General features: G+C 42.3%; 3 protein-coding genes across 3 annotated transcripts; 2 read left to right on the top strand and 1 right to left on the bottom strand.

Moving 5' to 3' along the window:
- The first annotated feature begins 1,190 nt into the window (after positions 1–1,190).
- Positions 1,191–7,678, top strand: LOC118409978. The gene is made up of 7 exons (XM_035811404.1): positions 1,191–1,390; positions 2,315–2,530; positions 3,446–3,502; positions 3,997–4,197; positions 4,784–4,906; positions 5,272–5,560; positions 6,107–7,678. The coding sequence occupies exons 2-7, from the start codon at positions 2,315–2,317 to the stop codon at positions 6,328–6,330; spliced, it is 1,110 nt and encodes a 369-aa protein (XP_035667297.1). The 5' UTR covers positions 1,191–1,390; the 3' UTR covers positions 6,331–7,678.
- A 3,139-nt stretch (positions 7,679–10,817) lies between these two features.
- On the bottom strand, positions 10,818–13,823 carry LOC118410342 (RNA-binding protein 12B-like). The gene is made up of 2 exons (XM_035812005.1): positions 13,764–13,823; positions 10,818–11,993 (listed from the first exon to the last, which is right to left on the bottom strand). The coding sequence occupies exon 2, from the start codon at positions 11,986–11,988 to the stop codon at positions 11,530–11,532; it is 459 nt and encodes a 152-aa protein (XP_035667898.1). The 5' UTR covers positions 11,989–11,993; positions 13,764–13,823; the 3' UTR covers positions 10,818–11,529.
- A 4,647-nt stretch (positions 13,824–18,470) lies between these two features.
- On the top strand, positions 18,471–27,808 carry LOC118409328 (GPI ethanolamine phosphate transferase 3-like). Its single transcript, XM_035810281.1, has 8 exons — positions 18,471–19,055; positions 20,003–20,107; positions 20,465–20,673; positions 21,088–21,250; positions 21,554–23,366; positions 23,939–24,142; positions 24,934–25,133; positions 25,668–27,808. The coding sequence occupies exons 1-8, from the start codon at positions 18,585–18,587 to the stop codon at positions 25,869–25,871; spliced, it is 3,369 nt and encodes a 1,122-aa protein (XP_035666174.1). The 5' UTR covers positions 18,471–18,584; the 3' UTR covers positions 25,872–27,808.
- Positions 27,809–27,842: the final 34 nt, after the last annotated feature.

Below are 27,842 nucleotides of genomic sequence, written 5' to 3'. Positions count from 1 at the left end.
CAGCCACAAGTTGTGCTCCAGCAATCAATCAATCAATCAATCAATCAATCAATCAATCAATCAATCAATCAATCAATCGATTGATCGATCGATCAATCAATGGATCGATCGACAGATAGATGGAGATAGAGAGATCCATCTTCTCAGATGGAATTAATGGCAAAATCATCTCCGTTTACCATGGCCAGCAATCGCAATGATCGGCCGGGAGCCCGGGACCATTGAAAAAAAGAGAACACATAGCGTTAGTCCTTTACCGTTAGAAAAAATAATAAAAAAATAGAAGTTTATTTGCAAGTTCGTGCCCGAGGGCTAATTGCAAGTACATGGTATACACATAGTGACAATGGACAGTCATAAACAATACTGTAAATGCACAAATGTTCGCGGTGGTTTTATGTTCGCGGTTTTCGCGGTGACCACTTCACTGCGATCTCAAAACCACCGCGAACATTTTTTTCATTATAGTATGAGACTATGGCGCTACCGTGAATTTAAAACCACCGCGAACACTTCATTTTCCCGCTCCCGCGAGATTAAATGCCCGCGAACTTGAATGCATTTACAGTATGATGAACAATCCCTGAGTACCCAATGCATTGAGAAATCAACGGCAAAATCGCTGAGTGGTGTGTTTATCAAATCTATGATGCACATCAAGTATACAAAGTTGGCAGGGACTACAGGCGATAGCTACCTTGAAGTTCGCAAACCCCACCATGAGGCTATCTGGGTACCCAGTAACCTCTATCCTAGCCTCATATATTAGCATACACGATTAAATGGCATTGGGAATCCAAAGGGAACGATGAACGCGAATTGAAAACAATATTATAAACAATCTCCCTGCAAGTGGACAGAGAAATTGCATTCTAGTCACGTAAACATGACAGTAGTCTTCCGTGACGCCCACAATTTCTTGGAAAATGGACGGTCGTGACCGTGTGACGTCATGTTGGTCATTGAGGTTTGGAGATCTGATACCTAGATATAGATACCAGCTGCAACCGCATCAACACGCAAAAAACATTACCAGTCTAAGCTTATCACTTCTGACATAAACCGTTCATGCAAAAAATGCTTGATAAGTTAACCGAAATTTGTAAATCTTCAAGATTCATTATTTTGGTAGAAATCTCCATTTTTGCACTTTCAGCAAATAAAAATTAATCTGTATGTTTTACGTTTTTATGCGGTGAATTTGTGTTACAGGGAAATCTGCCAAGACAAGACGGGATACTGGGAGGAAGACGGGAAACAAAAACAGCAGACGGATGGTTCCCCGGGCTGTCATAGTTGTTTTTATCCCATAGACTGGGACTTAGAGCAATAATCCACGCTGCAGTTCCACAATATAGGGGCGTAGCACAGGTAGACTAGAGTCCCAGAGGTAAGAATATATTATGTGGATAAATTCAACATTCATCATCATCCAGACCATTATAATACCTAAACGTAAGTGTCTAGAGGTCTCTCCTGTATTTGCGTCTGGTTAAATCATATAAAATAGCAGCATACGATTATTATGTGTATTAAAGATCGTTGTTCAATATGAAATGCGACAAATTTATGTATTTGTTATTGTCGCAGTGGAGGACCTCCCGTAGGTTTTGTTTTGGTAGTGCAGACAGCTTGTGGGTTGGTTTATATGCCAGACACGCGCGAGGCTGCCCGGCATTGCCCACAGACGGGAAATGTGTGGTTGCATGTTTGCTTGGCTGTGGATGGACAGAATATCAAAAGATAAAGTGACCCTTTTGCCAAAAATCGTGTTTTCCCTCGAGGTTACATGCAAGTTTATATGCAGGTTTTGTTTCATATTTAATGTGATGTCTCTTGTGGGGGTTAGGGGTATATCCTTTATAGCACTAATGGTAGTCGTGGCCCGTGTTTGAAATACCCATCAGCAAACTGACACACAAACATTGCAACTTATTGTTCATTACTATTTTGGGTATTGGCATTAGCATTTGATAAATTCCACTGTTCATAATGGTGATGATGATAATGATGAAGATGATGATGATTATGAAATGGTCAAGATGACAAAAATGATGATGAAAAGGTGAAGATGACAAAATGATGTGTTGTTGATATGAGGAGTTGCAGTGTTTAGGACGGGATGTTAAGCAATTTTTTGTCCAAAAAAAATGTGCTCATCAACAAGAGCTAGGGGAATTGTCTTTTTGCATGATGATGATGATAATGAGTACAAGATACTGCATATAGCATCTTCCTTCTCTGTCATGACCTGTAGTTTTACTACTTAGAATTGGTAATCTCATCACTGATTTCATTTCTCTCCCCTGACCAGATGACAACAGAGACGATAACTAGTCCCACCCACGTGGTGCTGGATGGACCGACCCACCCCAGCGGCAGGTACAAGAAGTACCCGCGTAAGGTGATCGTGGCCACGGGGCTGACGCAGATTGTGGTGGGACTGCTGTGCATCGTCCTGGGCATCTCAGCGATCGTGGTGCGAGCCATCGGGTACTTCGCGGGCGTTCCTATCTGGACTGGAGCAGTGGTAAAGCTTCTGCTTCTTTGTTACCTTCAGCTAATATTATTTATGGAAATAAGCAAAATCATTGTGATGATTTGCATTTTTGATTTTTTCTCTGATTGGCCCTAAGGGACACTTTTTGCTCAAGTGGATAGGGAATAATCTTTAGTTTTCGAGGGTTGAAGTCTGTATATCAATTTCTTAATAGTTAAGGGGTAGGTACCGGTACTGAAAATTCAGGTCCAGGTCCGGTTCAGGTCCAGATGATCAGGTCCAGGTCCAGGTCCAGACCTGAACCTGGACCTGATTCAGTATGTGAAAAAAACTTGTGAATTGACAATACTCAAAACAATGGTCCATTTAGCTAGAAAGAAATCTGTTTTGTAGAGTATTTAACTCTCACTTGCATTTTAAGATCCTACAATGCTTAAAGTTAAACTGCTTCTGTAGAAATGACTACAGACTCTACTCGCTCTTGTAATTTTCTTCGACCAGTGAGCCCAAAAATGTGTTATTGCCTGATAATGTAATTTGTTCATTTTCCAATTGGTCCAATATCTAGACTACCGTTTTTTCCGGATCGGTCCAATAAGAAAACCTGGTTTTGTACTGTTACACCATACCAGCATACACCTCTAGTTATTAGTATGCCAAGGGCAGATATAATGGTTATTCAGCCATAGTCTCATATGGATGCACTAAAACTAACTTAATAAATGTCTTGCTAACTGTATTGTAATTTAATCTTCAAGAGGAATTATAGTAAAGGCCCATGATAACAATGATGACAATCAGATGTCATGCCCATGTGATGACACCTTGCATCAGTTTACTCTGGTATCAGCATGTACCCAGGACTATATTATGGTGTGATAGTAACTCGAAATAATAGTATAAGTGTAACTCTGAATTCCTTCTTTGTTTTGTTGTCTTGTTTAGTTTCTTGTGGCTGGAATTTTGGGGATCCGTGCAGGACAGCAGAAGACAGGATGTTTGGTAAGTAAAGCAGTAGTTTTTTACTTTTAGGGGAAACATTACATCACACATAAGGCCTCCTCCTCAGTATTTATTGTTTGTGTGCCATTTTTACTTCACCCACAGACTGCAGTATTGTTTATGGTTTGAGTCTGTCCCAATATTTGTTTACCTCTTCATGTGGGTGGGTGAATGTATATTTGTTTGCGTGTGTGCATGTGTGTGTGTGCTTTTTTGTGTGTAGGCATGTATGTGCGGTGTGTTTATGTATGTGCATGTGTATGCATGAGTGTGTATGTATGTATGTGTGTGTGTGTGTGTGTAATAGTAGTTTTATGTGATACACAACAGTGTTGCTACACATCATCACTCAGTGCTGTTTTTTCTTATTTATGGGACTGGTTACAGGTTACAGTTACAAAGCATTGAAGATACATGTAAGGGGGCAAATTGTGCCAAATCTGATTACCTAATGTTCATTAACCTGATTACTGAAAATTTCCTCGATATTTCAGATCATTGGCCACATGGTGATGTCCATCATTGCGGCGGTGTTCACGGTTGTGGTGCTGGCCAGCGCCTCGTCAGGCCTGGCCCAGGAGCACTACATCTCCAACATCCACGACTACATGACCGGCTGCTACGAGCAGTACGACAGCGTGTGCAAGTGTTACCGCATCCCGCCGGAGAAACAGCTAGAGTGTGATAGACTTGTGGTACGTTTCACATAATGGAAATTCTTATAAGTTCAGTACCGGGTTTATATCTCTCACCAAAGCTTTGCCATATTGGCGGCCTCGCTGTTGCTGAGCAATTGGACAGAATATTCAACATTGATAAAAGACAATTTGTATGTTTAGCATGAGTGTGACAGACCAGTGGTACATTACTTGAAATTCTTATAAGTTTTTCGGCATCTCTCTCTGAAGCTTTGGCATATTGGCAACCTCGCTGTTAGCTAGAAATTTGTTAAGCAGAATGCTTAACAAGTTCAATTGATAAAAGACAAATCTTTTTATGTATGTTAAGCATAAAACTCCAATTATACAGTCAAGGGTAAACACAAATCCAATTTAGGTGGTCTTAAGTTTGAAGCGTGCAAGTGGTCACTGCAAAAGTTATGAACATTATCCATTTACATTATGATGGTCAGAGGTAAACTGCACAATGCCATTAGGTATTGGGATGTTAGCAGATGAAATACAAAGGTTTTTCTCATAGTTCTCATAGCTTGTAACAAGCTTTTGCTGTCCTTGCTTGTGTATCATATGAAAAACATGTTTTTGTGCACCGATACTGCAGAAGGGCAGATTGTCGATCCACGGTATCCTGGTGATCCTGGCTATCCTGGAGGCGATCATCGCCATTCTCGCCGCCTCCCTGTCCTGTCGAGCCGTCTGTACCTGCTGCACCAACCAGCCCCAGGTGGGTTAGCTTATTGTTAGTGACATTAAAATTGATCTCAATCAGCAATAATGAATGATGTGATTTCAATGAGCTACTCTCCCACTGGTTTATACCGGTATTAGTATAGGGTGTAGTAAGGGTATATGGTGTACAGTCGGCATGTACCATTGACCACCTTAAACAATAACCACCAGGCATTTAATTTGACCACTTGTTGGTCATTCCTTGGTTAATCTTTTCCCATCACACAAGCCTTACAAATCTTGACTCTTAAGTGACCACCTGTTCATATAGACCAAACTGTATCAGTGCCCTGAGTAGTGCTCTTGGGTGACTTTGACTGCTCCTACAATGATATGAAATAGTGTGTCCTTCTGTTCCAGCCAACAGTTGTGTACCAGGTCGCTCCTAATGGCCAACAGGTCCCAGGTCAGGTGCATTTCCTCCCCGCTGGCCAACCCATCACCATGGTAACCATCTCCCCCAGCCAATCAGTGGCCGCCACCGCTCCCTCCCAGCCAATGGCGGTGCCCACCGCCCCCAGCCACCCCGGCGGAATGGTGGGCACGTCAGCCCCGGCCGTGGTGGGGTTGTCGACAGGACAGCAGCCCAGTGTGGTGGTGTACCCCATGGCATCTGGGCAGGGCTACATCCAGCCTATGGCTGCCTCAGGTAAGCATCCTCAATTTGCTTATTTTGATTATTTATTGGTTCATCGGAGAGGCGTCAACAAGTGCTCAATTTTTCCTGTCTTTGGGTTCTCAGTGAGGCTTGGCTGTCATAACTGTGAGACCATTGACAAGGATCCATGGCAACTTTTTCTGTCACAAGAGAATTGTTGAAGTTTGTACAACACATCCACAACCATCTTGCAAATGTTTTCAATGTGATATTTGTCATAAAACTATTTTACTTTAAATATGATCTCTATTCACATTTTTCTCTTGTCATTGGGTTCAGTGTTAGGCTTTGATACCGGAACTGTGAGACCATTGACAAGGATCCATGGCAATTTTTTCTGTTACAAGACAGTTGAAGTTTGTACAACGCATCCACAACAGTAGCAGTTTTAACATACTTTTGTTGTGACTTTGTCATGATATGGCTTTTTACATTAATGTGTTACCAACTTGCCATTTTGTAAGTATCAGGTAAGTAAAGTGTAGATTGATTGTCAGGCCCTGCCATTACGTTAAAGGAATGTACCCTTATCCGCAGCCCCCACCCCTGTGCCTGTGACCAGCGTGCCCCCACCACCCACCAATAAGGCAGCTTCTGCCCCACCATCCAAACCTGCCAAGAAAAAGGTAAAGGAGACGAAGCCAGAAGACAAAGGCTCCCCTTCTCCCGAGCGCTCTCCCCCGCCGAGCTACTCGGAACAGCCCACTGATTTCACCAACCCCGCTTACCATGAGGACGATGATGCACCCCTCATCTCCTAAGTCCAGGGATGAGAATGGATATAACACCTTTCTGTTTTTGATTGTGTTACTACCTGCACATGTCGGATATTCCTTAAAACTTACCCTCTCTATGTTTGAGTTCTGTGTACTGCTGGCTCTACGGCTAGCATTTTTATATCCTTTTCATACCGGGGGTACAAGTGAACGTTGAAAAAGTGGAACTACCAGAATATGTGATTCTGATGTATGAATGTAAGAAACAGTGAAACAATTTGAACATGGCTTTTGTTGGCAGATGTGGAAAGTTTCTTTGTACATACTACTTTGTGAACTTGTGTGAACATGTTATCACGAATGTGGTTCCTACAAATGTATACTTAAATGTAAGAAGAAGTTGTGGAACAATTTGAACATTGAGTTTTATTCTGATGTGGAAAGTTTTTTGTAGATACCTCTTTTGTATATACATGTATACAGTTTGATTTCTTTTTTGCATCTTTGATTCTATTTTTGTGATGAACAGTTTTATTACAGATGTGGAGAGAATCTTGAATGTTAATCTGTATTTGTTGCTACTGTATTATATTATACATGCATGATTTTTATCTTAGTATTTGATATTACATGGGATTTATCACGTTTTATACAATATTTGATATCTGAATTTGGTGAAGTTAGAAATAGAGTGCTAAACAAGGAATTCTACACAATCTTTTTTATTTTCTATAATCATGGTAAGATATGTCACTGACAATGCTATTGCTTTTATTTTTTTATATTAATATACATATTCAGGAGTATTTAAAAGTCATTGAAAATAACTAGAACACATAAGCCGCTCAAAATACATAACTACGTGTCAGAAACGAAGCATCAAACATAAAACTGAGCCAACAGATTGCCAATACAAATACATGCACAGAAAGGAGTCCAACATTCAACTTAGATAAAGCAACTTGATGTGTAAATACGTAACTCGACAACATTGACTAAGATGATTCAGACAATTACAACATTGCTGGCTAAACTACTAACACCAATCTTCTGCTACCGTTGGACTCAAAATAGGTATTTTTAATGCAAGTACTTTCTTGTCTGTATTTTAAATGTGTATCTACAGTATTAGATATCAGCTTCTCAAATGTTCTCTGATATATGTAAGCGGTTACGTGTAGAAAATATATTGTACAGGTTAAGATTATTATAAGGTATTGTGTACACGTATATACCATAGTGACAACCCTAGTGGCCTAGAAGACAAAAGGTTCACTAACGTAATGATACAACCTGCATTGTTATAATTACAACGTGCCATTCACCGATGGCATTCACTGCAATCCTGCACTACGACTTAAAGTCAATGCAATTGATATTAAAAGAATCATCCTATGTACTGATTTGTTGTTTTGTTATGACTTTGTTCCTATCTGTTTCCCGTTAGGCCACGTTGATTTGATTATATGCATCCGCGCTCGCACCAATTTTCGGCCATTTCCAAAAAAAAAAAAGTTTTCGACCACACAATAAATTGTGCAAAGCAGCTGTAAAATGAGCACAAATATTCCGTAGAATGAAAAAAAAGTATCAGAAAACAGATAACTAATGCCATAGAATGCCAAAACGAATCTAAAGTCAAAGAATAAGATGTGAAAGGACCATACATGTCCAGAAATGGGTGAAATGTACGAAGTTTGGATCAGCCTACGTCACACGTAATTTCCGACAATTTCTAGCTTCCGACAACTTCCGACAACCGCTGTCGGCAAAGTTCGGGAAATGTCGACAATTATCTGTGACGTAGCTACGCTAAGTTCGTACATGGGGCGGACCTAATGTACGAAGTACGATGTACGAAGTTAAAATGTTTTCTATTTTGTGGGTTATGCTAAGTTCGTACATGGGGCGGACCTAATGTACGAAGTACGATGTACGAAGTTAAAATGTTTTCTATTTTGTGGGTTATGCTAAGTTCGTACACGGGGCGGACCTAATGTACGAAGTACGATGTACGAAGTTAAAATGTTTTTACTTTGTCGTGAGTTATGCTATCTTCGTTCCTATAGAATGACTTATATGAAAAGAGTTTAGTCAAGATCATTTTGTTTTGACTAACATTAGGTAGCATTTTTGTGAGTGTTGTATACCATTATGCCTTAGTGGGAACGTTAAAATTTATGAGAAATCGACAATACTTTTATCATTCTAAATTCTGTTACTTTCTATTATTCAAAACTTTTTCAAGTGCCTTCTGTATGGTCTTTGAACTGTCAACTTTGTATTTCTGGCCTGACCACAATTCTTCAATGCACTTAATGAACACAAATATCTATTTGGTGTACGATGTATTTTGTTAACTCCGTACATCGTACATCAACCCTGCCTACCTGTACGAACTTAGATTTGTTAACTCCGTACATCGTACATCGTACACCAACCCTGCCTACCTGTACGAACTTAGATTTGTTAACTCCGTACATCGTACATCGTACACCAACCCTGCCTACCTGTACGAACTTAGATTTGTTAACTCCGTATATCGTACATCGTACACCAACCCTGCCTACCTGTACGAACTTAGATTTGTTAACTCCGTACATCGTACATCGTACACCAACCCTGCCTACCTGTACGAACTTAGATTTGTTAACTCCGTACATCGTACATCGTACACCAACCCTGCCTACCTGTACGAACTTAGATTTGTTAACTCCGTACATCGTACATCGTACACCAACCCTGCCTACCTGTACGAACTTAGATTTGTTAACTCCGTACATCGTACATCGTACACCAACCCTGCCTACCTGTACGAACGTAGATTTGTTAACTCCGTATATCGTACATCGTACACCAACCCTGCCTACCTGTACGAACTTAGATGACGTCACGTAAAACTTCCGAAGTTTAACGATTACGGTCTATATCTATCTTTAACTTCGTACAAGTTCGTACAAGTTCGTACACACAAACTTCGTACATTTACCCCATTTCTGGACATACCTCGAAAGGACAGAAAGAAAAAAAAATCTATTGTTGGTTGGGGGAGGTACCAGTACAGAAAATTCAGATCAAGAGTCCAGACATGTGAACCTGGACCTGATTGTCTGTGGAAACTTGAGAACTGGCAATATTCAAAACAATGGTAATTGGTCAATTTTGCTACAAAGGAATCTGTTTGGTGGATTATTGGACTGCCACTGCATTTTAAAGTCCCATCTCCATGTAATAAAGGCTAACTGTCTCTGTACCTTTGACTGTAGAAACTTGGTGCAATTGACTATAAACTCTACTTGACTTCGCTCTTGTCTTCTTGGCCCCCCGGTAAGACCCCAAATGGCTGCCGACATAGTGTGTCCATTTTGTAATTGGCGAAACCTGTTCCTCTATTTTTTTTTCAGGTCTTTTTTTTCGGATTGGTCCAAGAAGAAAAACTGTTTTGCACCCGTATGATGTACTGGTCCCTACACCTAACTGTTGGTATACCACACTATGTGTGTTTAATCCTATGTTCAACCTTCCTGGCCACTTTGATTTCATACTGAAGGCAACTTTTTTTTATTCGCTCGCTCGCATCAGTTTTGGAGTTCCCGGAGGATGTCATCCATATAATCAAATCAACATGGCCTTAAGCTTAGTATAGATTTTGGGTCCAATATATGACTACATTTAGGGAAGCTACATTTCAGTTCAGTTCAGTTAAAGTAGCGGGATATAGGACAAGTTAAAACTTAAAATCCTCGCATGGCGGGTTTTCAAACTGATGCCACCATGGAATGTACACGACCGAAAGAGTGGCAGCTCCTACTAGGAAGGAACACACAATTACTCTGACATGCCCGTGCCTGTTGCCCACCTTAACGCACGTGGGGATCATGTCTGAACCAAAAGTCACCGCAAACACTGTCAAGATCACAAGGACAAGCGTCAAGGAGATAATGTACGTCAGAGCAAATCCTTCATTCTCGATTTTATCCTTTGGGGCGTCATTAAACTCGTTCAAATGGCCAAGAAGATGCCAGAAAATCACACCCATCGTCGCGAAGGCCGTCGCAAACAACTCTTTCTCAGTGTTCACAATACAAGCAACCCTTCCCTGCATAGCATCAATGATCGTGTTCCATTTTTCCCATTCCAAAGTGTTTACGTTCTCTCCGTGATCACTGTTACAAAGTTTCCCCACTTGTACCCTTCTAGCTTGGCAAACAAAGATTTCGTGCGCTTTATGTAACTTTTTAACTCCTGCGGCTATGTAGAAGAACGGAGTCATACAGGTGACGGCAAGGTACAGTAGCTGGGTTACATGATGCGCCCATTCCATGAAGTTGGAAAGTTTTGAAGATACATATATATTCGAAAACGAGAAGCCTACAATCGCTCCTACGAACATCGTAATCTTTGTGAAAAACTCAACCTCTTTGCCAAGGCCAGAGTGGCGGGACCAACCGTTCTCTTTGATTCTATTAAATACGCCTCTGAGAACGCGGTCAGCTGCAGGTTGCTCAAGATCATCGCTCATCGTGCCGGCGAGAGCCTCTGTGCCAGACGCCAATGAGACTAAGGCATTCGTCAACTCGATTACGTACCAACAGCAAAAGAACGAGGGAAAATAGAGCATTGCGTAGAATGGCAGTGAAGGCAAAGCGCAGGCAACATGTGACATGTCAGGTGGTTTATCAAGGAAGTACCTAATGTTCCATCGCAAGGTAAATAGCTGCTCACACGATGCACACTTGATGCTGAAGTTAAGCAGGACTGAGCAGGCCCAAAGAATGACGTACAAGGCAAGCAGATACCGCTTGTCGTAAACTACGTCCTGGTTGATTTTGCCCCTCAGCAAATCAGGCAAGTTAATTTGATAGCACCAGCGAACGATCAGTATGCCTGGCGCAAATTTGTACAGGCCGACGACGAGCGAATAAGCTAGAGCTTTCTGAACCTTGTGTGGCTGGTGGCAATGAAACCACCTCCAGTCATGTGCGCGTGAAATGTTTTTCCAGACGTGGGTGTGCTGGGGGTTTACAGTATACAGTTCGTCTACAGTAGCATCATCACTTTCGTCCCACAGACACATCACCTGTACGGCACAGGAGAACGTCAACCACCAGATTCCCACAAAAGGCCAAAATGCTATCCAAAGGGTCTTACAGACGGACGTCACCACCTTAAATATGGTATTAAGTCCACTTTCCCTAATTGCACCTTCGGCCTGCTGACCTACACCTTCGACGGCCTGCTGACCTACGCCTTCGATGTCGATGGCCTGCTGATCTGCACCTTCGGTGGCCTGCTGATCTGCACCTTCGGTGGCCTGCTGATCTGCACCTTCGGTGGCCTGCTGATCTGCACCTTCGGTGGCCTGCTGATCTGCACCTTCGGTGGCCTGCTGATCTGCACCTTCGATGTCGATGGCCTGCTGATCTGCACCTTCGGTGGCCTGCTGGTCTGCACCTTCGGTGGCCTGCTGATCTGCACCCTCGATGTCGATGGCCTGCTGATCTGCACCTTCGGTGGCCTGCTGATCTGCACCTTCAGTGGCCTGCTGATATGCACCCTCGATGTCGATGACCTGCTGAACTGCACCTTCGATGGCCTGCTGATCTGCACCTTCGGTGGCCTGCTGATCTGCACCTTCGATGTCGATGGCCTGCTGATTTGCATCTTCGATGACGTGCTGATCCGCCATTTTAGTTGAACCATATGATCTGTATACAAATGCCAGTGATTTAGACAATACCCTGACAATTACCCGTACAAACAAACAAATTACAATTACCCAAACAAACAAACAAATTAATTACATGTATATATTTATACATATTTATACATATTTTATACATATTTTATACATATGTAATTCTGTTGCCATTACAACCATTGTTGAGTATCATTCAACAATATGTGTAATATCGAAATTTAGCAAGATGAATTTATCAATTTTTCAAGATGACAAATGGTCATTCTAATGTAATCACATAGCAATTATACACCCTCCCCCTCCCCCCTTCCTCTTGACGGCACTCTCACCGCGCACTGCGATGTGAAAGTGCCAAGAGCGCTGCGAAAGCGCAGAGAACCCAGAAAATGTTGCTCTAGTGGAATGTGTCCAGGGACCAAAAATTCAACTGGCAGCAACTTTTACAGGCTTCAAAGATGCGAAAGATGTTTCAACGGGTTTTAGAGAACGGATCTTTCAGCGTTTTGTGTGTCTTGTTGTTACTCTTTTAAGTCTTGTTTTGTGTCTTGTTATTTTCTTGTATCAAATTCACTATCTACATACCAAAAATCATGACAATCCATCCACCCTTTTGGGGATATTCTTTTTTAGTCTAAACAAAATTGGCCTCTGCGTTTCAAAAAAGGCACTATGACTCATGCCACTTATTCCCCGCGCCAAGATGTACATATCACTCAAAAATTATGACCATAGCAGTTGGAGAAAATTTGATCTCAAACTTTGAATCCCCGTTGCAGTACCGTAGCTATCCGCTAGATCCATTATCAAACTTGACCTTTCTTTTCACGACACCTTCCCATCCGCCAAATATAATGCACAACCATTAACATCTTCTTGAGTTATGTTGTATCAGGCATACACAGCGCGCTTCAGTACCGTAAAAATGCCAGGGAATATCATATTTGAGCTTGACTTCATTTCCGCAACTCTTACATACCTACCAAATATCATGAAGATCCATCCACAGCTTCTTGAGTTGTGTTGTCCACAAGAACATGAAAATATACTGTAATATATTTGATCATTTCTCCAAGCTCTGTCGCTTCAATTTGTGTTATAACTAACCTTAGTAAATCTTCTGGAGGAGATGGTAACCTTGGCGCTCCCACTGCGCTCTCACCGCGGTCTGCCCAATCTGAGGTCGCAGAGAGAGCGCGGTGAGAGCGCAGAGAGAGCGCGGTGAGAGCGCAGAGAGAGTGCAGAGAGAGCGCGGTGAGAGCGCAGAGAGAGCGCAGAGAGAGCGCGGTGAGAGCGCAGAGAGCGCGCGGTGAAAGCGCAGAGAGAGCACAGAGAGTGAGAGCGCGGCGAGAGCGCAGAGAGAGCGCGGTGAGAGCGCCGTGCTAGTAAATCAGATGCTGGGTCGGCCGCGCGGTTGCTGGGTCAACTTATAACCATTCACATAGCGCCACAACACTGTTGTAAATGTTACGTAGTCTTCAAACACGTTGAACTTTGACAAGTCAGGTATCGATCATGTTTTATTTGGTAGTGACTAATGTACTCGTGATTATCACACCTTTACCAAAGTCCAAGAGTCTACGTCACTTGCTCTCTTTGTACCCGAAGGCTTTTTCTAGCGTAGATTCACGTCAAAGGAGATAAATTAATCCACCAAAACAACTTTCTTGGGTGTAATCTTTCCTTGCATAGTCTACACATGCATAGAATGTTTTCATTTTTATATTCTATCTCTAGTGTTAATGCAATGATGCATTTCTGAAATTGTCTATTCACTTACCGGTGCGAACGACCACTGCTGTTCAAGAGGGAAGCCTCTCTTTCATCCATAGCGCAAGCCTATAAAGAAACCGTCACAAAAAGCTGGTGTGTTATACCGGTATTATACCGGCTATACAGATACAGATGCAGTCACCAGGAAACTTTAACCAGCAAAATTTTATGTTACACAATGTTCTTGCATCCGTTTGCTCGACTTTATCTATTGGTATCCCGCTATTATTATCACTATTATCAAGATAGGCATGTATACATTGTTTTGCTAATTGTGATGGTACAGAGGACGACCAAGCATTGACATTCACTACCACGTCAAAAGCTACAGGTAAATGGCATTTTAGCGGCTTTGTTCAATGCAGGGCCATAGAACAAGTTTTGTACAGAATTTTCTAAATAAATACAGCTTACCATTCTGGTCTCAAGCGAGACTTTAATTTCCAAGTAGTGTGGCGTTTACACGGAGGTGCACTAGTGGTGTCTGTATGGTCCGGTTCCAAGTGAGTCTTCGGTTGTTATGATGACAAAATCCAAATAGAACGTAAAAACGTAAGGCGATGATATGGGGAATTCCCACTTCATTATAATGCGGGGAAAGCCCAGTTTTGCACGAGGTTGAGATGAAAGGTCGAAAATAAATAAATAGACTGTTTGCTCTATCATGATCTTGAAAAATTCCCCAAACTCATCGATTAATATTCGCAAAGGTATGACTCTTATTAAAAATAGTCGCCAATGGTTGATAAATGTCATCACTTAATCGATATCATAATGTGAGCTGTCCCAAAGTATACATAATTTACATATATCAGGACAAAAGTGATTATAAAGTGAAAATATTTCACCATTTCATTTGATCGAGGTGACAATCCTCTAGAAATTTCAGTCCATGTGGAAATTGACAATTAGTTTACATCCGGCTTTCCAGCACCCCCTGCTGTGCATGGACTCTTCCTTTCCGATGATGCTTTTAGTCTCACGACAACATTGGATAAAATAAGTCAGAGAATGTTGCAACATTTCTCGCTAAACTGTAACGATCATATATGCTACCAAAATAGGTATTTTCAAAGGCATGTCTTGTCTCTAATCAAAAGTGCTTTTTTTAAAAAATCCATTGCCATCTTAAGTTAAGTGTTAATGCAACGATAAATTTCTCAACTTGTATATTCACTTTACCGGAGTGAATGACCACCGCTGTTCAAATGGGAAGTCTCGCCTTCATCCATAGCGCAAGCCTATAAAGAAAATGTCACAATCATGATGACGTCATGACAAAGTGAAAGCGAAACTGTCTCACAAGGAAGTTGTACCCAACGAAAGTTTCATGTTACATAGTGTTTAAGATTGCACTATTGTTCGGCTCTATCTATTGGTATTCTACTATAATTGCAATCATCACTATCACTGTTATCAAGACAGGTGAACATATTTCTGCTAATTATGATGGTACAGACGACGAGCAAGCTGTAGCTGTAGAATAGTCGCTACCACGTCGAAAGCTACCGGTAAATGTCATTTTCAACGGGCTTGCTCAATGCAAGGCCATAGAACAAATTTTGCATTCTGCTGGTATCGTCTTCTACCAGCTGGCCTCATAAGATATATGTAATGTTTGCCGCCATCGACAAGTTACGGCCATGGCCATGGAAAAATACCATTTCAGTATACAATATAAGAAACGCCATAATAAAATGAAAGTAGGCAGACGAAACACAGCTTACCATTCTGGTTTGCTACGACTTGAATTTCCAAGTATGTGTAAGGCGTGCTGGAGACAACTACACTCTTCTAAAGGGCAGATCGTTTGTTGGCGTTTACACGAAGGGGACACACAAAAGTGATGTCTGAATCCGAGCAAGTCATTCTCTTGTTCTGATGACATATTACACCAAATAGAAACTAAAAGAGGTAACGTGATCAACAGGGGAATAGTCTACGTTGTTATGATGCGGGGAAGCCCAGTTTCATACGTGGTATCAAAGGTTTCGATGAACGGGCGAAACTAACGAAATACACTATGCATGCTCTATATCATGAACTAGGAAAAACATAGATATCAAAAAGTTATCCTGCTGCAGACATGGCTTATTGGTTGACTTTAGTAGCTAATAGCTCAGCTAAATGATTTCTATCGATCATTGAATCAATATCATAAATTGACCCCGTGTCTTGCTAAATTTGACTATTTTTCCCCATAGTATATGCACCTGATGCATATTCTGTAGATGTAACTTTCCTGCGTGTCGTGAAGTTTATTTTCCAATTATGTATCAAATCACTCCAACCGTGAACAAACAAATTGATGTATGGATGCTATAATAAATGACAACAATCGACTAAGGTACTCCAGCACACCGTACCGAAAGAAGTTGGTCATTATAAATTTCCCAGAGTAGTCTGTTATCTATGTTCTATCAAACCTCATTGTGGAAAACAGGACCAGCTTTACAGTTGAGCAACAAATGCACAAAGATTTCTACACAATCATATCCAGAAAATTTACAACATTGTCAGCTGAAGTAGTACTAAAAATTATGTACTACAATCATGGTCTGTTGCCACCTCAATCAAAATAAGTATCTCGACAATGCAAAGTAACTCCCTTTCCTTATAACGTTATACAAATGTATACAGTTATTCTAGCATAAGAATTGAAACAATATGATTTATATGAATACATGTTTACACATATTTCTTAAAAACGATCTCGATGACGATAGTACAGATATTGACCAAGCTGTATACTTGATGCACAATACTAACACGTCAATGTGTATTCATGTATTTTTCTACTCTGCTGTGTTCTGTTTAGCCAGTCACACCTTGCAGCGTGGCACTGTCGGTAAAGCCCCGGTCACAAAGCGCGTACGATTCCTTGCGATGGACTATTCCGCATATCGTACGATGAGCGCAGTACATCGCAAGAAAATCGTAAGCATCGCAAGCCATCGCAACGCATCGGATGGTGTTCAAAATTTTTCCAGCGTCGCACGATTTTTCACTTGTGTCTCTTCTGTATAGCCGTCTGACCGCTTTTGTGCTTCTTTAACCAAACAAATGTGGACATAGCTGTTAAATACCTTCCTATAATATCTTTAACTGTAAAAATAAATCTAAAAAGACCATGACAACAAGAGTATTAGAAGCAAAAGTTCAAATCAAGCGTGAGTACTGGTATGGTTATCTCGGCCTGCTTGCCGGCTCTTCGTGTCAGGCTCTTTCGAAGATCGTATCATGATATGCTATCAACAAAAAGATGCCATCATACAAAATCATATGATAAGCATTATATCATATATATTTCCGACTCATAGAGCCTGCATTTATGTTCGAGTTGTCCCCATGGTTATTACGATTATGGTAAACTGACCCAAGACCGACGAGAGCTGAGATTTGATCTAATTATAAACTCACGTGCATGAAGCGATCAAACAATTGTCTGCATCACCTGTGCGGGGCGCGCTGTTCTCTTGTTGCGACTGTGGCAGTTGCGACTGATATATTTCCCCTTTTCGTCAATATCGACAATATCAGGGAAAACTGAAACCATCACAACATGCTAAAAAATCATAAATCTATAACCTCATCAGTAGACAAAAATTGCCGTAATGAACTCTGCTATGGGGGCAAATAAAATCTTACGACGATAGCGAAATTTTGAACATGTTCAAAATCCATTTCAGCTCTATTTTTCGCCATACGACGCTCCCCGATTTACTATGATTCACTGCGATTGACACAGGCACGCTCTTATGACCTCATCGCACGATGCACTACGCGCTTTGTGACCACGGCTTTATATACTTAAACCATTGCTTCCGATTTTCTTCCGACTTACGTCGCACTGCGCTTATCCTGCGCATCGGAAGGAATCGCAAGGAATCGTACGCGCTTTGTGACCGGGGCTTTAGTGTAACGTTACTAATGGCAGAAAACGTTCCAGTAACGAAACGTCTATGTCATTGAAAAAAATATATTCAATTGGGGGAAGGCTACTAGCCTCTGCTTGGAGAATATGAAAAAGCCACTGGCCAGCAGTGAACCTAACTGCTAACCATTCTCAATGATTCAAGTGTTGAAAACACCGGCAACTGAGAAATTCACCGAACTAAGTCTGTTACATCCACACCGATCTGGACACACAAAGTGGCATAAGATCTCTTGTTGCCCGTTCAACTAAAAGCGGAACTTGCGACAGAAAAGCGGAACTAAAAGACCCAGAAACAGGGCACGGTTCGGGGAAGCCCGGTTTCGTACATACATGTAGGTTTCGGTGGCACTACATGTAGGTCACGTATCAATCAATTAAAAAAAATGGTTTATTATCATGTAATACACATTCATCCTAACACACATCACAGGTTCAATGGCAAGGAAGAAGCTAAAAAATCATAATGCCTGTCATGATCATTAAATGTGTGGAAAATAAATTGGTATGACAACTGAATAGATAAACTTCAATTAAATTCTTGACCTTAGACCAAGGAGGTTGAAAAACTTTCCTTTTTTCAACCTCCTTGCTTAGACTATTTGGAAACGCTTGCTTTAACGTGTCAATAACTTTTGTTGCTGTTGTCCTCATTTGTCATCTATTATTACACGAAACGTGTTTTCAATGTGCTAGGATCCTCTGGAAATTTCAGTCTTTTTGATATAGATTGTAATACACTTTTCGCAGTCACCCCCTGCTGTGAATGGACTCTTCCTTTCCCAGGATGCTTTTTGTCTCACGACGATTCCAAGATGGCTGCGCCCGTAACAAATTTTCTCGCCAGAGCTGATTCAGAATCATGGACGATTTTCTGACAGTTTTAAGGACAAGATGGGTCTTGGACTGAAAACGTTCGGATTGCTACTATGGACGGTGGCCCTTTCCGTAGTAGGGATCACCCTATTTACGAAAGGTTTTCTTCTAAACCGCCTGGAAGTCCCCATCAAGAGCTCGTGCGAGGAGTCGCCCATCGAGGGGGGAGGGGCGGGGAAAGAAGACGGAGAAGCGCAAAAGAAAGGCTGTTGGACGAACCGTCACTTCAAGAAGGCCATCATTCTAATCGTGGACGCCCTGAGGTACGACTTCGCGACGTATAACGCCTCCCTGGGTCCGGAGGACGCCCTGCCGTTTCAGAACAAGCTACCCGTGCTGCACGAGCTGCTGACTACTCGTACCCAGAGCAGCGCGCTCTTCAAGTTCCTGGCGGACCCTCCGACCACCACCATGCAGCGGCTGAAGGGGCTGACCACCGGCAGCCTGCCCACGTTCATCGACGTCAGCAGCAACTTCGCCAGCTCGGAGGTGAGTGTTGTTGTTGCTGTTGCATGTTGTCCTTGCTACTTTCGACAAAAGGGGAAGGTTAATGTTTTTGCTAGCGCTTGTGCCTGCCTCGTGTGTGTATGTACGCGTGTGTGTGTGTGTGTGTGTGTGTGTGTTTGTATGTACGTGTGTGTGTGTGTATGTATGTGTGTGTGTGTGTGTGTGTGTATGTATGTGTGTGTGTATGTACGTGTGTGTGTGTGTGTAGTATGTGTACGTGTGTGTGTGTGTGTGTACGCACGCGTGTGTGTGTGTGTATGTACGTGTGTCGTGTGTGTGTCTGTGTGTGTGTGTGTGTATTTATGTACGTGTGTGTGTGTGTTTGTGTGTGAGTGTGTTTGTTGATTGATACCCTGTCTAGATAGAAAGACCTGAATGGAAACACTTCAACAATTCACCTCCCAAGGACACTACAGTTCTCCAAGCACGCTTCCTGCAAAAAATATGTTCTCTGTCCCAGGACGAATAAACTGCCAGTAGCCCTCATATGACAATATAAAATTATAAAAGACACATGCATTATATACGAGCGATCGCTGTTGTTGTTTATATCCGGGGTATTCGGTGGTTGGTGCCTACCAGGACGTCAGTAGATCCAGATTAAAAATTGATATTTAAATCAGCAGATCAAATTACCGGTTATCATGTAAATCAATCGTTTGCCAAACACCTGCTTTTTGCCTACCACTGCGTCACCGTGACATCATCGCGATCGCTCGTATATAATGCAATTTATTACGACCTCCCCTGACATGGTGACATACAATTTTGTTGGCTGATACAAGATGGGATGTGCCAGGTCTCCCATTCTCCCCCAGATCTTCTTGCTTTCCTGCTAGTGTTGTCATGTCAACTACTGATAGTACATTCTTGCTTCCTCTGTATGTGTATCATATATTTATCGTAAATGTTGTTGACTTGATTTGAAGGTGATGGAGGACAACATTATCCAGCAGCTGGCAGGGCTGGACAGGAAAGTCGTCTTCATGGGAGACGATACATGGACAGGTCTATACCCAAAACAGTTTCACAAGGTATGTAGAAATGACATTACATTGGTTACCCAGCCTTTGGGTTTTCTTTGGATGCTTAGTGTACTGGGTATGATGTGTAAACTAGTTCTTTGAATCTTGAAATTCAAGTGAAGAATTTCTTACCTTGAATTTCTTGGTGACCATAATGAATAAGTTTCACTGTACAATATGTGTATGGAAAATAACACGTAGATTAAGAAGTACAAAAAAGAGAAGATGTATTAATTCTGTGTTGATAGAACCAAGTTAATAGAACCAAAACTATGACCAGTCTCCTTTTTCTTTCCATGATAGCATAAGTCACAAGCTGATGTTTGCTCAAGCTTGTTTGTGATTTTGTCCATCATGTATGCACAGGTGTTTCCCTTCCCGTCCTTTAACGTGAAGGACCTCCACACAGTCGACAACGGTGTCATTGAACACCTGGTACCCGAGATGGAGGAGGAGGAGGGGGAATGGGACGTCCTGATTGCTCACTTCCTAGGGGTCGACCACGTGGGTCACAGGTTCGGGCCGTACCATCCCACCATGGGGGAGAAACTCACACAGATGGATGGTGTCATCAGGTCAGGGAAAATGTTAATTAACTTTAGGGTATTGGAGTTTTCTTTATACACAACCAGTAACGTCTCTTAGCTGCTTACGTTACAATGTATATCAGACTTCTTTCTCAGAGCTTCTGACTGGAGTTCTGCCTCTCACTGCTATATGTACAAATGTAGTTGATGTAGGTGACGCTTATGAAGCAAGAAACATAGGCAGGTGAGGGGGGGGGGATGTTACTGGTTGTGTAAAAAGAAAATTCTAATGTTTCATGTTCTTCCAAACTGATTAGATTATTTTCAGAAGTTACTAAATACTTTGTTTGGAAAGCAAAAACAAAACACACCTGGGTACAGGCAGCAGATATTCTAGCTGAATACAAGATGGGGATGTACCAGGAGAATTTTGCCTTAAACAACACTGCATCTGTTGTTCAGGTCTGTCATGTCCAAGCTGACAGATGACACTGTGCTGTTTGTGATGGGGGACCACGGCATGACCAGGACTGGAGACCACGGTGGGGACAGCACAGATGAGGTGGGGGCCGCTCTCTTCATCTACAGTCCCGCCAAACTCCTCCAGGGGGCACTGCAGCAACAGGTGTGCCTAGTGTGCTTCCATTATCACCAGTACTATGGAATTGTACACCATTGCATTATAAAACAACATTATAAAGTAGAATTTTGTTTGTAGGCCTTGTTTGCTTTTATCCCCAATGATCTTACCTTTTACATTGTCTTTTATGTTTGTAGTCATGTCAATTCCCCCCATTCCGTAAAGACGCTTGGTATAGACAGAAGTTCTATAATGTTATATTCATATGTACAGTAGTCAGGCAAAGTATTCCTTCCAACAAAGAATTACCAGACAATTTGATTAAAAATGTTGTGTTTTTGTTTCTAGGAGGGCCAAGCTGTTTCCCAGATCGACTTTGTGCCGACCTTGTCCCTCCTCCTGGGCCTTCCCATCCCCTTCTCCAACCTGGGCATGGTCATTCCTGAACTCTTTCTCGCCTTCTCTACCAACAAACAAACAAACAACTCACCAGGTCATACAGACTGGGCTCGAAACATCACAGGAGTGGAAGCCTTGAGAATAAACGCCTTCCAGATCAAAAAGTATCTGGACGTGTATGCAAGGTTGGGCGAAGACCTGCCCAAGGATGTGGTCAGCAAGTTACAGAAGCAGCTGGCAGAAATTGACAATGTGTATCAGACAGTCATAAATGGAAAAGTATCAACAGACAATGCTTTTGCAGCTCTAAAGAGAGCAAAGGAAGGATACATCAAGTACATATCAGAAGTGAAGGAGATGTGTCGTAAGGTCTGGGCTAAATTCGACATGGTGTCGATGGTGTGCGGGATATCGGTGTTATGCTTAGCGTGTATAGCGAGTGTTTGTATAACTATGCAGTCACACGACAGGAGAGTTGTATATAATCTGGAAAAGCAGCTGTCGGGGATAGCCGTTGGTATCGGGCTGGGGTTCATCTTGGGTATCGTTTCCGAGATTTGCACCAACGGCACAATAACAACATCATCGCTGGCCCCTTTCATGCTGCCGTGCCTGGGATCCTTCATCGGGTACACGACCTCGGCATGGTCCTACAAGTCCTCAAAACAAACATACAAACTACCAGAACTGTGGAGAACACTGAAAAAGCAGCCAGTTGATTGGATAGTGGCCACTATGCTGGTCGTGTGGAACGCCTGCGGCCTGGGAGCCAACAGTTTCCTGATCAACGAGGATGCCATCACAGCATTTCTCCTGCAGTCTCTGATGTGGAGCCTTCTCCTGGCTGCAAACTTCAACAGGCAGAGTGCACCCAGTAAGGAGCAGACACAGAAGAGGGCTCGGGCGGAGAAGAGTTTCGACATCGGGAGATACATCACCAGACCGAGTCTCCTGCTGCTGTTCGTGGTGGTGGTGTTCAGCTTCTGCATCAGGCTGTCCATGTTCTTCCGTGCCTGTCGGGAAGAGCAGTGGTGGTGCGAGACCCCGCACTTCCTGAAGTCGCTGTCCACCGTCAAGGGGGGACACAAAAATGCCCGCTACTTCTTCGCGGCCGCGTGCATGGCGCTCATTCCCGTGAGCCTGCGCCTGTTCATGAGCAAGACCGGGAACATGGATGGCGTGACGCCAACCGTGCTGAACGTGAAGTACGCTCTACCGGTGGCCGCAGTGTGCACATCCCTGTACTGGGCTATGCAGGCACTGCCGCAGCGTGTGTTGGACAACCTGCCCGCCTGGGAGCAGGTCATCCTCCCCAGAGTCGTGTACGTCATCATCTTTAGCTCCTTTGTCTCCATCGTCTGGAAGCCGCTCTGCCTCCTGCTGCAGATCGACAGGAGCTACTACGGGCCGGACAGAACGCTCCAGAACGGAGGCAGGGACAGGCAACTGTCCAAACTCTACAACCAGGTCAAGGGCAGGGGGGGAACCCTCCCCCCGAAAAACGGGAACCCGGCTAAAGAGGATTGGGACGTGGACAACAAGCGCATCCCTGCGGTGTACGGACTGGCCACGGTGTACTCTGCGGCATCCCTAGTGGTGACGGTGACGTGTAGCCAGCTGGTGGCTCTGCTGTTGGGGGACGGCCTGGCTCCAGCAGTGCTGCTGCTGCTGACACAGATGGGCCTGTTCCTTGAGTTCCACGCTGCCGTCAAGAGGACCCAGGTCAGGAAGGAGGGCCTCAGTCAAGAGGCTTCAACAACAGGTTTGTAGGATGGTACAAAGTACAACCTATGTTTCTATGTTAACGTGTTAAAAGTTATATGTTCATGTACATGTGCTTGAAAGTAGACCAATGCTAATGTAGATTAGGTAAAATGACAACATATATGCTGTTCTGTTGCATTGTAAGGCCAACACACCTATCAACGGGAATCACAAAATTCATTTATGACTTTTTGAATTGTTCATTCCATGAATAGACACAAGAGACGAGCAAAATATTAAAGCTTTGGAAACAAAACCTAATCTATTACATGTAATTCCAATGTCTAATTAACACTTATCCTCGGTCCAAATCACTCATCAGAAGGTTGGACTATGGACTGGCAATCTCTGTTTAGACTAGTTAGAGCAAACATTCAACCAAAAGACTACACTTATCTAAATAATGAGACCAATGTTAGTGGCCCCTCAGATAGGCTGTGTACAGGGCCTACCTCTGCAAAATTAGCAATATGTCATCAGCAATCATTTGGATGTCTGGACCAAAATTTGTTCTATAACTTGACTAGTTTTAGTGCATGAGTAAAGTATTTGTCACTGTTGCTGTTGCAGTGCTGTCCCAGGTGCCGTGGCCTGTGGTGGTGGGGTGGGGCCTGATGACCAGTCAGTACTTCTTCTACACCGGCCACCAGGCTGCCATACCCACCATCCGCTTCGAGTCAGCGTTCACTGGTTTCTACGGAGACTTCGACAACAACCTCGTGCCAGCTGTGCTGATTGGGCTGAACACGTTCGCCTCTCAGGTGCTGTTTACAGGTAAGTGTAACTTGCTGTAGTATGTCATCAGTCCCACAGTATACTAGCAGTATATATAGAGGTTGGAACTTCTGTATTAGATGTCAACCCCAGCTCAGTCTGCCTCTGAACTATCATGTTCATGCCACTGCTGGGTTATGGGTTCCAATTACTGGATAGGATTTTGGAAACAAACAACTGCAGCTGGTTCCAAAATCATTTGCTTGAGTAATTTCTTTTTGGGATTACTTGGCTGTCTAACCTTCATTTGTGTAACAGTCATAGTGAAGGGTTTATGAAGGTTAGACATCCAGGTAAGCAATATTCAAATACAATTCAATCTCTACAACTGGATAAAAACGGATATTTATTTCCGGACGTTTCGAGTGAAATCCATCACTCTTCTTCAGCTTTGAAGTATGCTAACTTGATTTGCATTTGAGTAACCTTTTGCATACGATCCTAACAATTTAGTGGTTAAACCAGTTTTTCTAGTTAGCTGTACTGGTATTGAATTGTTCTGACTAGTTCATTCTTTCAAAGCTGAAGAAGAGTGATGGATGTCACTCGAAACGTCCGGAAATAAATATCCGTTTTTATCCAGTTGTAGAGATTGAATTGTATTTGAATAGTCATAGTGAAGGAAACTTAAATCACACCTTCAGCAACCCACAACACCTTTTGATGATCAGTTTTCGTTCAAATGTTGGATTCAAGTTCAACTGGAGAGAGAACTGAAAAATGTTCCCCCTGTCTTTATGCCTTTGTTCTTTCTCATTTCTTTAAATCTTGTTCCATCTCACCTGTCTCAGCTTCGCTGCCCCTGCTGCTGGTCTGGCCGTTCTGCCGAGGGAAGTGGATGGACCGAAAGCTGGCGGCTGGTCACCATGGCAACCAGGAGGTCCTGGACGAGCTGCAGAAGGGCGAGTTTGTGCTGCATGAACACCCGGTGGAGTACCGCCTCAACAGCCTCCGTCTCTACAGCATGTTCTTCATTTTCAACATCATCAAGGTAAGTACCACCTCAGCCTCCGTCTCTACAGCAAGTTCTTCATTTTCAACATCATCAAGGTAAAATACAAGTTATCACACATGTACAGATGTGCATCCCAACATGACAGTGCAGGGCTCGAAATACCACCTGCATATGCAGGTTAGTGCAGGTAAAATTGGAGCTGTGCAGGTATTTCTGGTGTCTACCTGCACCTAACCTGCACTGGTCCATGTACTGGGTTTATACATAAATGTCCAATAATGTAGCCGTAGATAGATTGTCATTAGCTGCATTGACTGTTGCTGCCTATTAAGTATAAAAGAAAAAATAGCAATGGTTCCTGAACTATTTTAGTATGATCTAAAATTCCGAAATTCTGAGGTATGCCGAAAAAAGTATTTCGAGCCCTGCAGTGAGTTACCAATCTATCATGTACCTACAGTTGTAGTACCTGATTCTACTGTCTGGCTGTAAAGTTACATGTAGATGTTATGAATGCTTAAGTTTGTATTCCTTTGGCTGAAAAATAAAAACTTACATGCACCCTGACAGCTCGGCGGCACCATGGTGACAGCGGGGTACCTGCGCAACCACCTGATGGTGTGGAACATCTTTGCTCCGAGGTACGTTTTCGAGGGCGTGTCGTTCCTGGTGGTCTGCCTCACCATGCTCCTGTCCTACCTGCTCATGATGCGAGTGGACGACACACTGGCAGGATGGGTGGGCAAACTGAGGGACTACTGCAAGACACAGTAGCTTTTTAAAATCAAAATTCTACCCACGCCTTGTGGTGTGGATGGCAGTGCCCATCTCTGCTTCTATAGCACTTGGGCCACACAGTTGTGAAAGCAACTTGTGTAAATCTTGGGGGCTGTCCTATTCAGTTTACCAGGGGCTCCCAAATTCACTCCCTCAGAACTGAAAAGGTTAGCACTAGGGCTGTCTCCAAGAGCCCTTCCTCTGTCCCAGGACAGAAATTTGCTTGTTGGGACTGACAAAAAATGTCAACCTGTTCGCACAGAAAATAGGAATTTCACGACATGAAATTGATGAAAAAAAAAACTATTTTTGTAAGCTTTAAACAACAAAAATTTACAACATTGGACCCCAGAAAAAAATCAAAGGATGGACATAGGCGGCTGATAGGCATCTGGACTACATTGTGAGTGTGTGTAAAGCCCTTAGTTAAAATACAACAGAAATCCATTCATAACTTCCTAACTTATGCTGTTCACCAACCAGCCAGTTATCCAATAGACGTTTTGGCAAAATCGCTGTGCAGAATCAATTCATAGTTCCTCCATAGTAAAAGGAAAGATGTAATCAAAATAAATCCTAGTGATGCCCCAGAAGTATTTGATGCAAACCCATGATGAATCCCCTTCTCATGGTTGTTATGTATGATTGTGTTGTCAGCAGATATTTTGTGACCGAGAATTCCAACTACGGAATTAATTCTGCAGATGAATTCAGGAGTAAATGTACAGTTTAGAAATATCTACTAAATTGTTTGAATACATGTATGCATGTGTATTTGATTCAGATACTTACTAGTACATGTTACACCAAGCCATCTGATCTTTTTTGTTTCAAATGTACGGTATTAGTTTGTGTATCAAATGTGATTGGGAATATTGGAAATCATTGGAAATAGGGTCCCAAACTAATTTCTAATATTACATTTAGTTGACCTCAGCAACATATGTCAAGGGCCTGTGAATTATTATTTCTTACCCAGGAACTGTACAATGTCCTGTAGGAATTCAGGTCTTGCGTTTATATCATGTATATCATGTGTATGCCAAAGCGCTTCTGCATTGCGCTCGCAAAATACAATGTTCTGTATATTGTCATTCACATTATTATATTAACTGCCATCTGTACACAATTGTATTTATAACCTGTCACATGTACCTACCGGTAGGTTTGGTCAGGCAGTTGTGAATATGAATAGTATCTTGTTGAGCATTGGTACTAAATGTTAAATGCATAATACTACATTATGGCATAATGAGAGATATAAAAGCACTTGAGGTGTGCTGTCTACGTTTGGTTTAAAACCAGTTGAAAAATCTGACCGCTGAACAGAAAGGAAAGTGATTAATGATTATGTATATGGAGAGAATAACACTTGGAAGTTTCAAGCACACATGTACAGATCACTACTGTCCTCATTGTACAAATACATACAGTAGAGGTGTGTAGTATTTTAGTCTAATGGTAATTAAAAGATGTCTAGCAAGTGCTCTTCTATTTAGAGTACTATATATTATGTGTTTTAGGTGTTCTTGCATTGATTACAATCACATTTAAAATGTGTACCACATATACGAGCAAGCTTGCTAAAATGTTTTGCTTCTAAGTAATACTATGATGTGTGAACTGAGTGTTAAACTGTACATATTGGCCAATACAGGCATCTGTCACCGTGAGAAGTGGTCTGTGTCTCAGTTCTACAAAATTTGATGCTTCAATGATCAACGTAAGTGTATATATTGAAGGAATGTTTGAATGTTGACGTTTTTTTGTAATATTTCTGTGTCTGTCTTGATGGAAAATGTGCTTCTAGCACACAGATGTTGAGAGATTTCTACAGAATGAACTTATGATTGTGTACAGAAGGGAATGTAGTCAATGCAGAAATCACGCGTGTAATCCAGAAATAAAAGCACACGGTTTAAGTAGTTATAAAAGGGTCTTTGTTTCTTTCATAGAATAGAATATTGT

The sequence above is a fragment of the Branchiostoma floridae genome, chromosome 2, assembly GCF_000003815.2.
Source record: "Branchiostoma floridae strain S238N-H82 chromosome 2, Bfl_VNyyK, whole genome shotgun sequence".
Lineage (NCBI taxonomy): Eukaryota > Metazoa > Chordata > Leptocardii > Amphioxiformes > Branchiostomatidae > Branchiostoma > Branchiostoma floridae.
This window is presented reverse-complemented; position numbering and strand designations above follow the sequence as displayed.

Bases quoted from the DNA above. Each gene is read 5' to 3' on its own strand.
- LOC118410342 (XM_035812005.1), bottom strand. From the start codon at position 11,988: ATGGTTCAACTAAAATGGCGGATCAGCACGTCATCGAAGATGCAAATC.
- LOC118409978 (XM_035811404.1), top strand. From the start codon at position 2,315: ATGACAACAGAGACGATAACTAGTCCCACCCACGTGGTGCTGGATGGA. The intron at 3,503-3,996 runs GTAAGTAAAGCA...TCGATATTTCAG, and splicing joins AGCAGAAGACAGGATGTTTG to ATCATTGGCCACATGGTGAT. The intron at 4,198-4,783 runs GTACGTTTCACA...CCGATACTGCAG, and splicing joins TAGAGTGTGATAGACTTGTG to AAGGGCAGATTGTCGATCCA.
- LOC118409328 (XM_035810281.1), top strand. From the start codon at position 18,585: ATGGGTCTTGGACTGAAAACGTTCGGATTGCTACTATGGACGGTGGCC. The intron at 21,251-21,553 runs GTGTGCCTAGTG...TTTTGTTTCTAG, and splicing joins AGGGGGCACTGCAGCAACAG to GAGGGCCAAGCTGTTTCCCA. The intron at 25,134-25,667 runs GTAAGTACCACC...GCACCCTGACAG, and splicing joins TCATTTTCAACATCATCAAG to CTCGGCGGCACCATGGTGAC.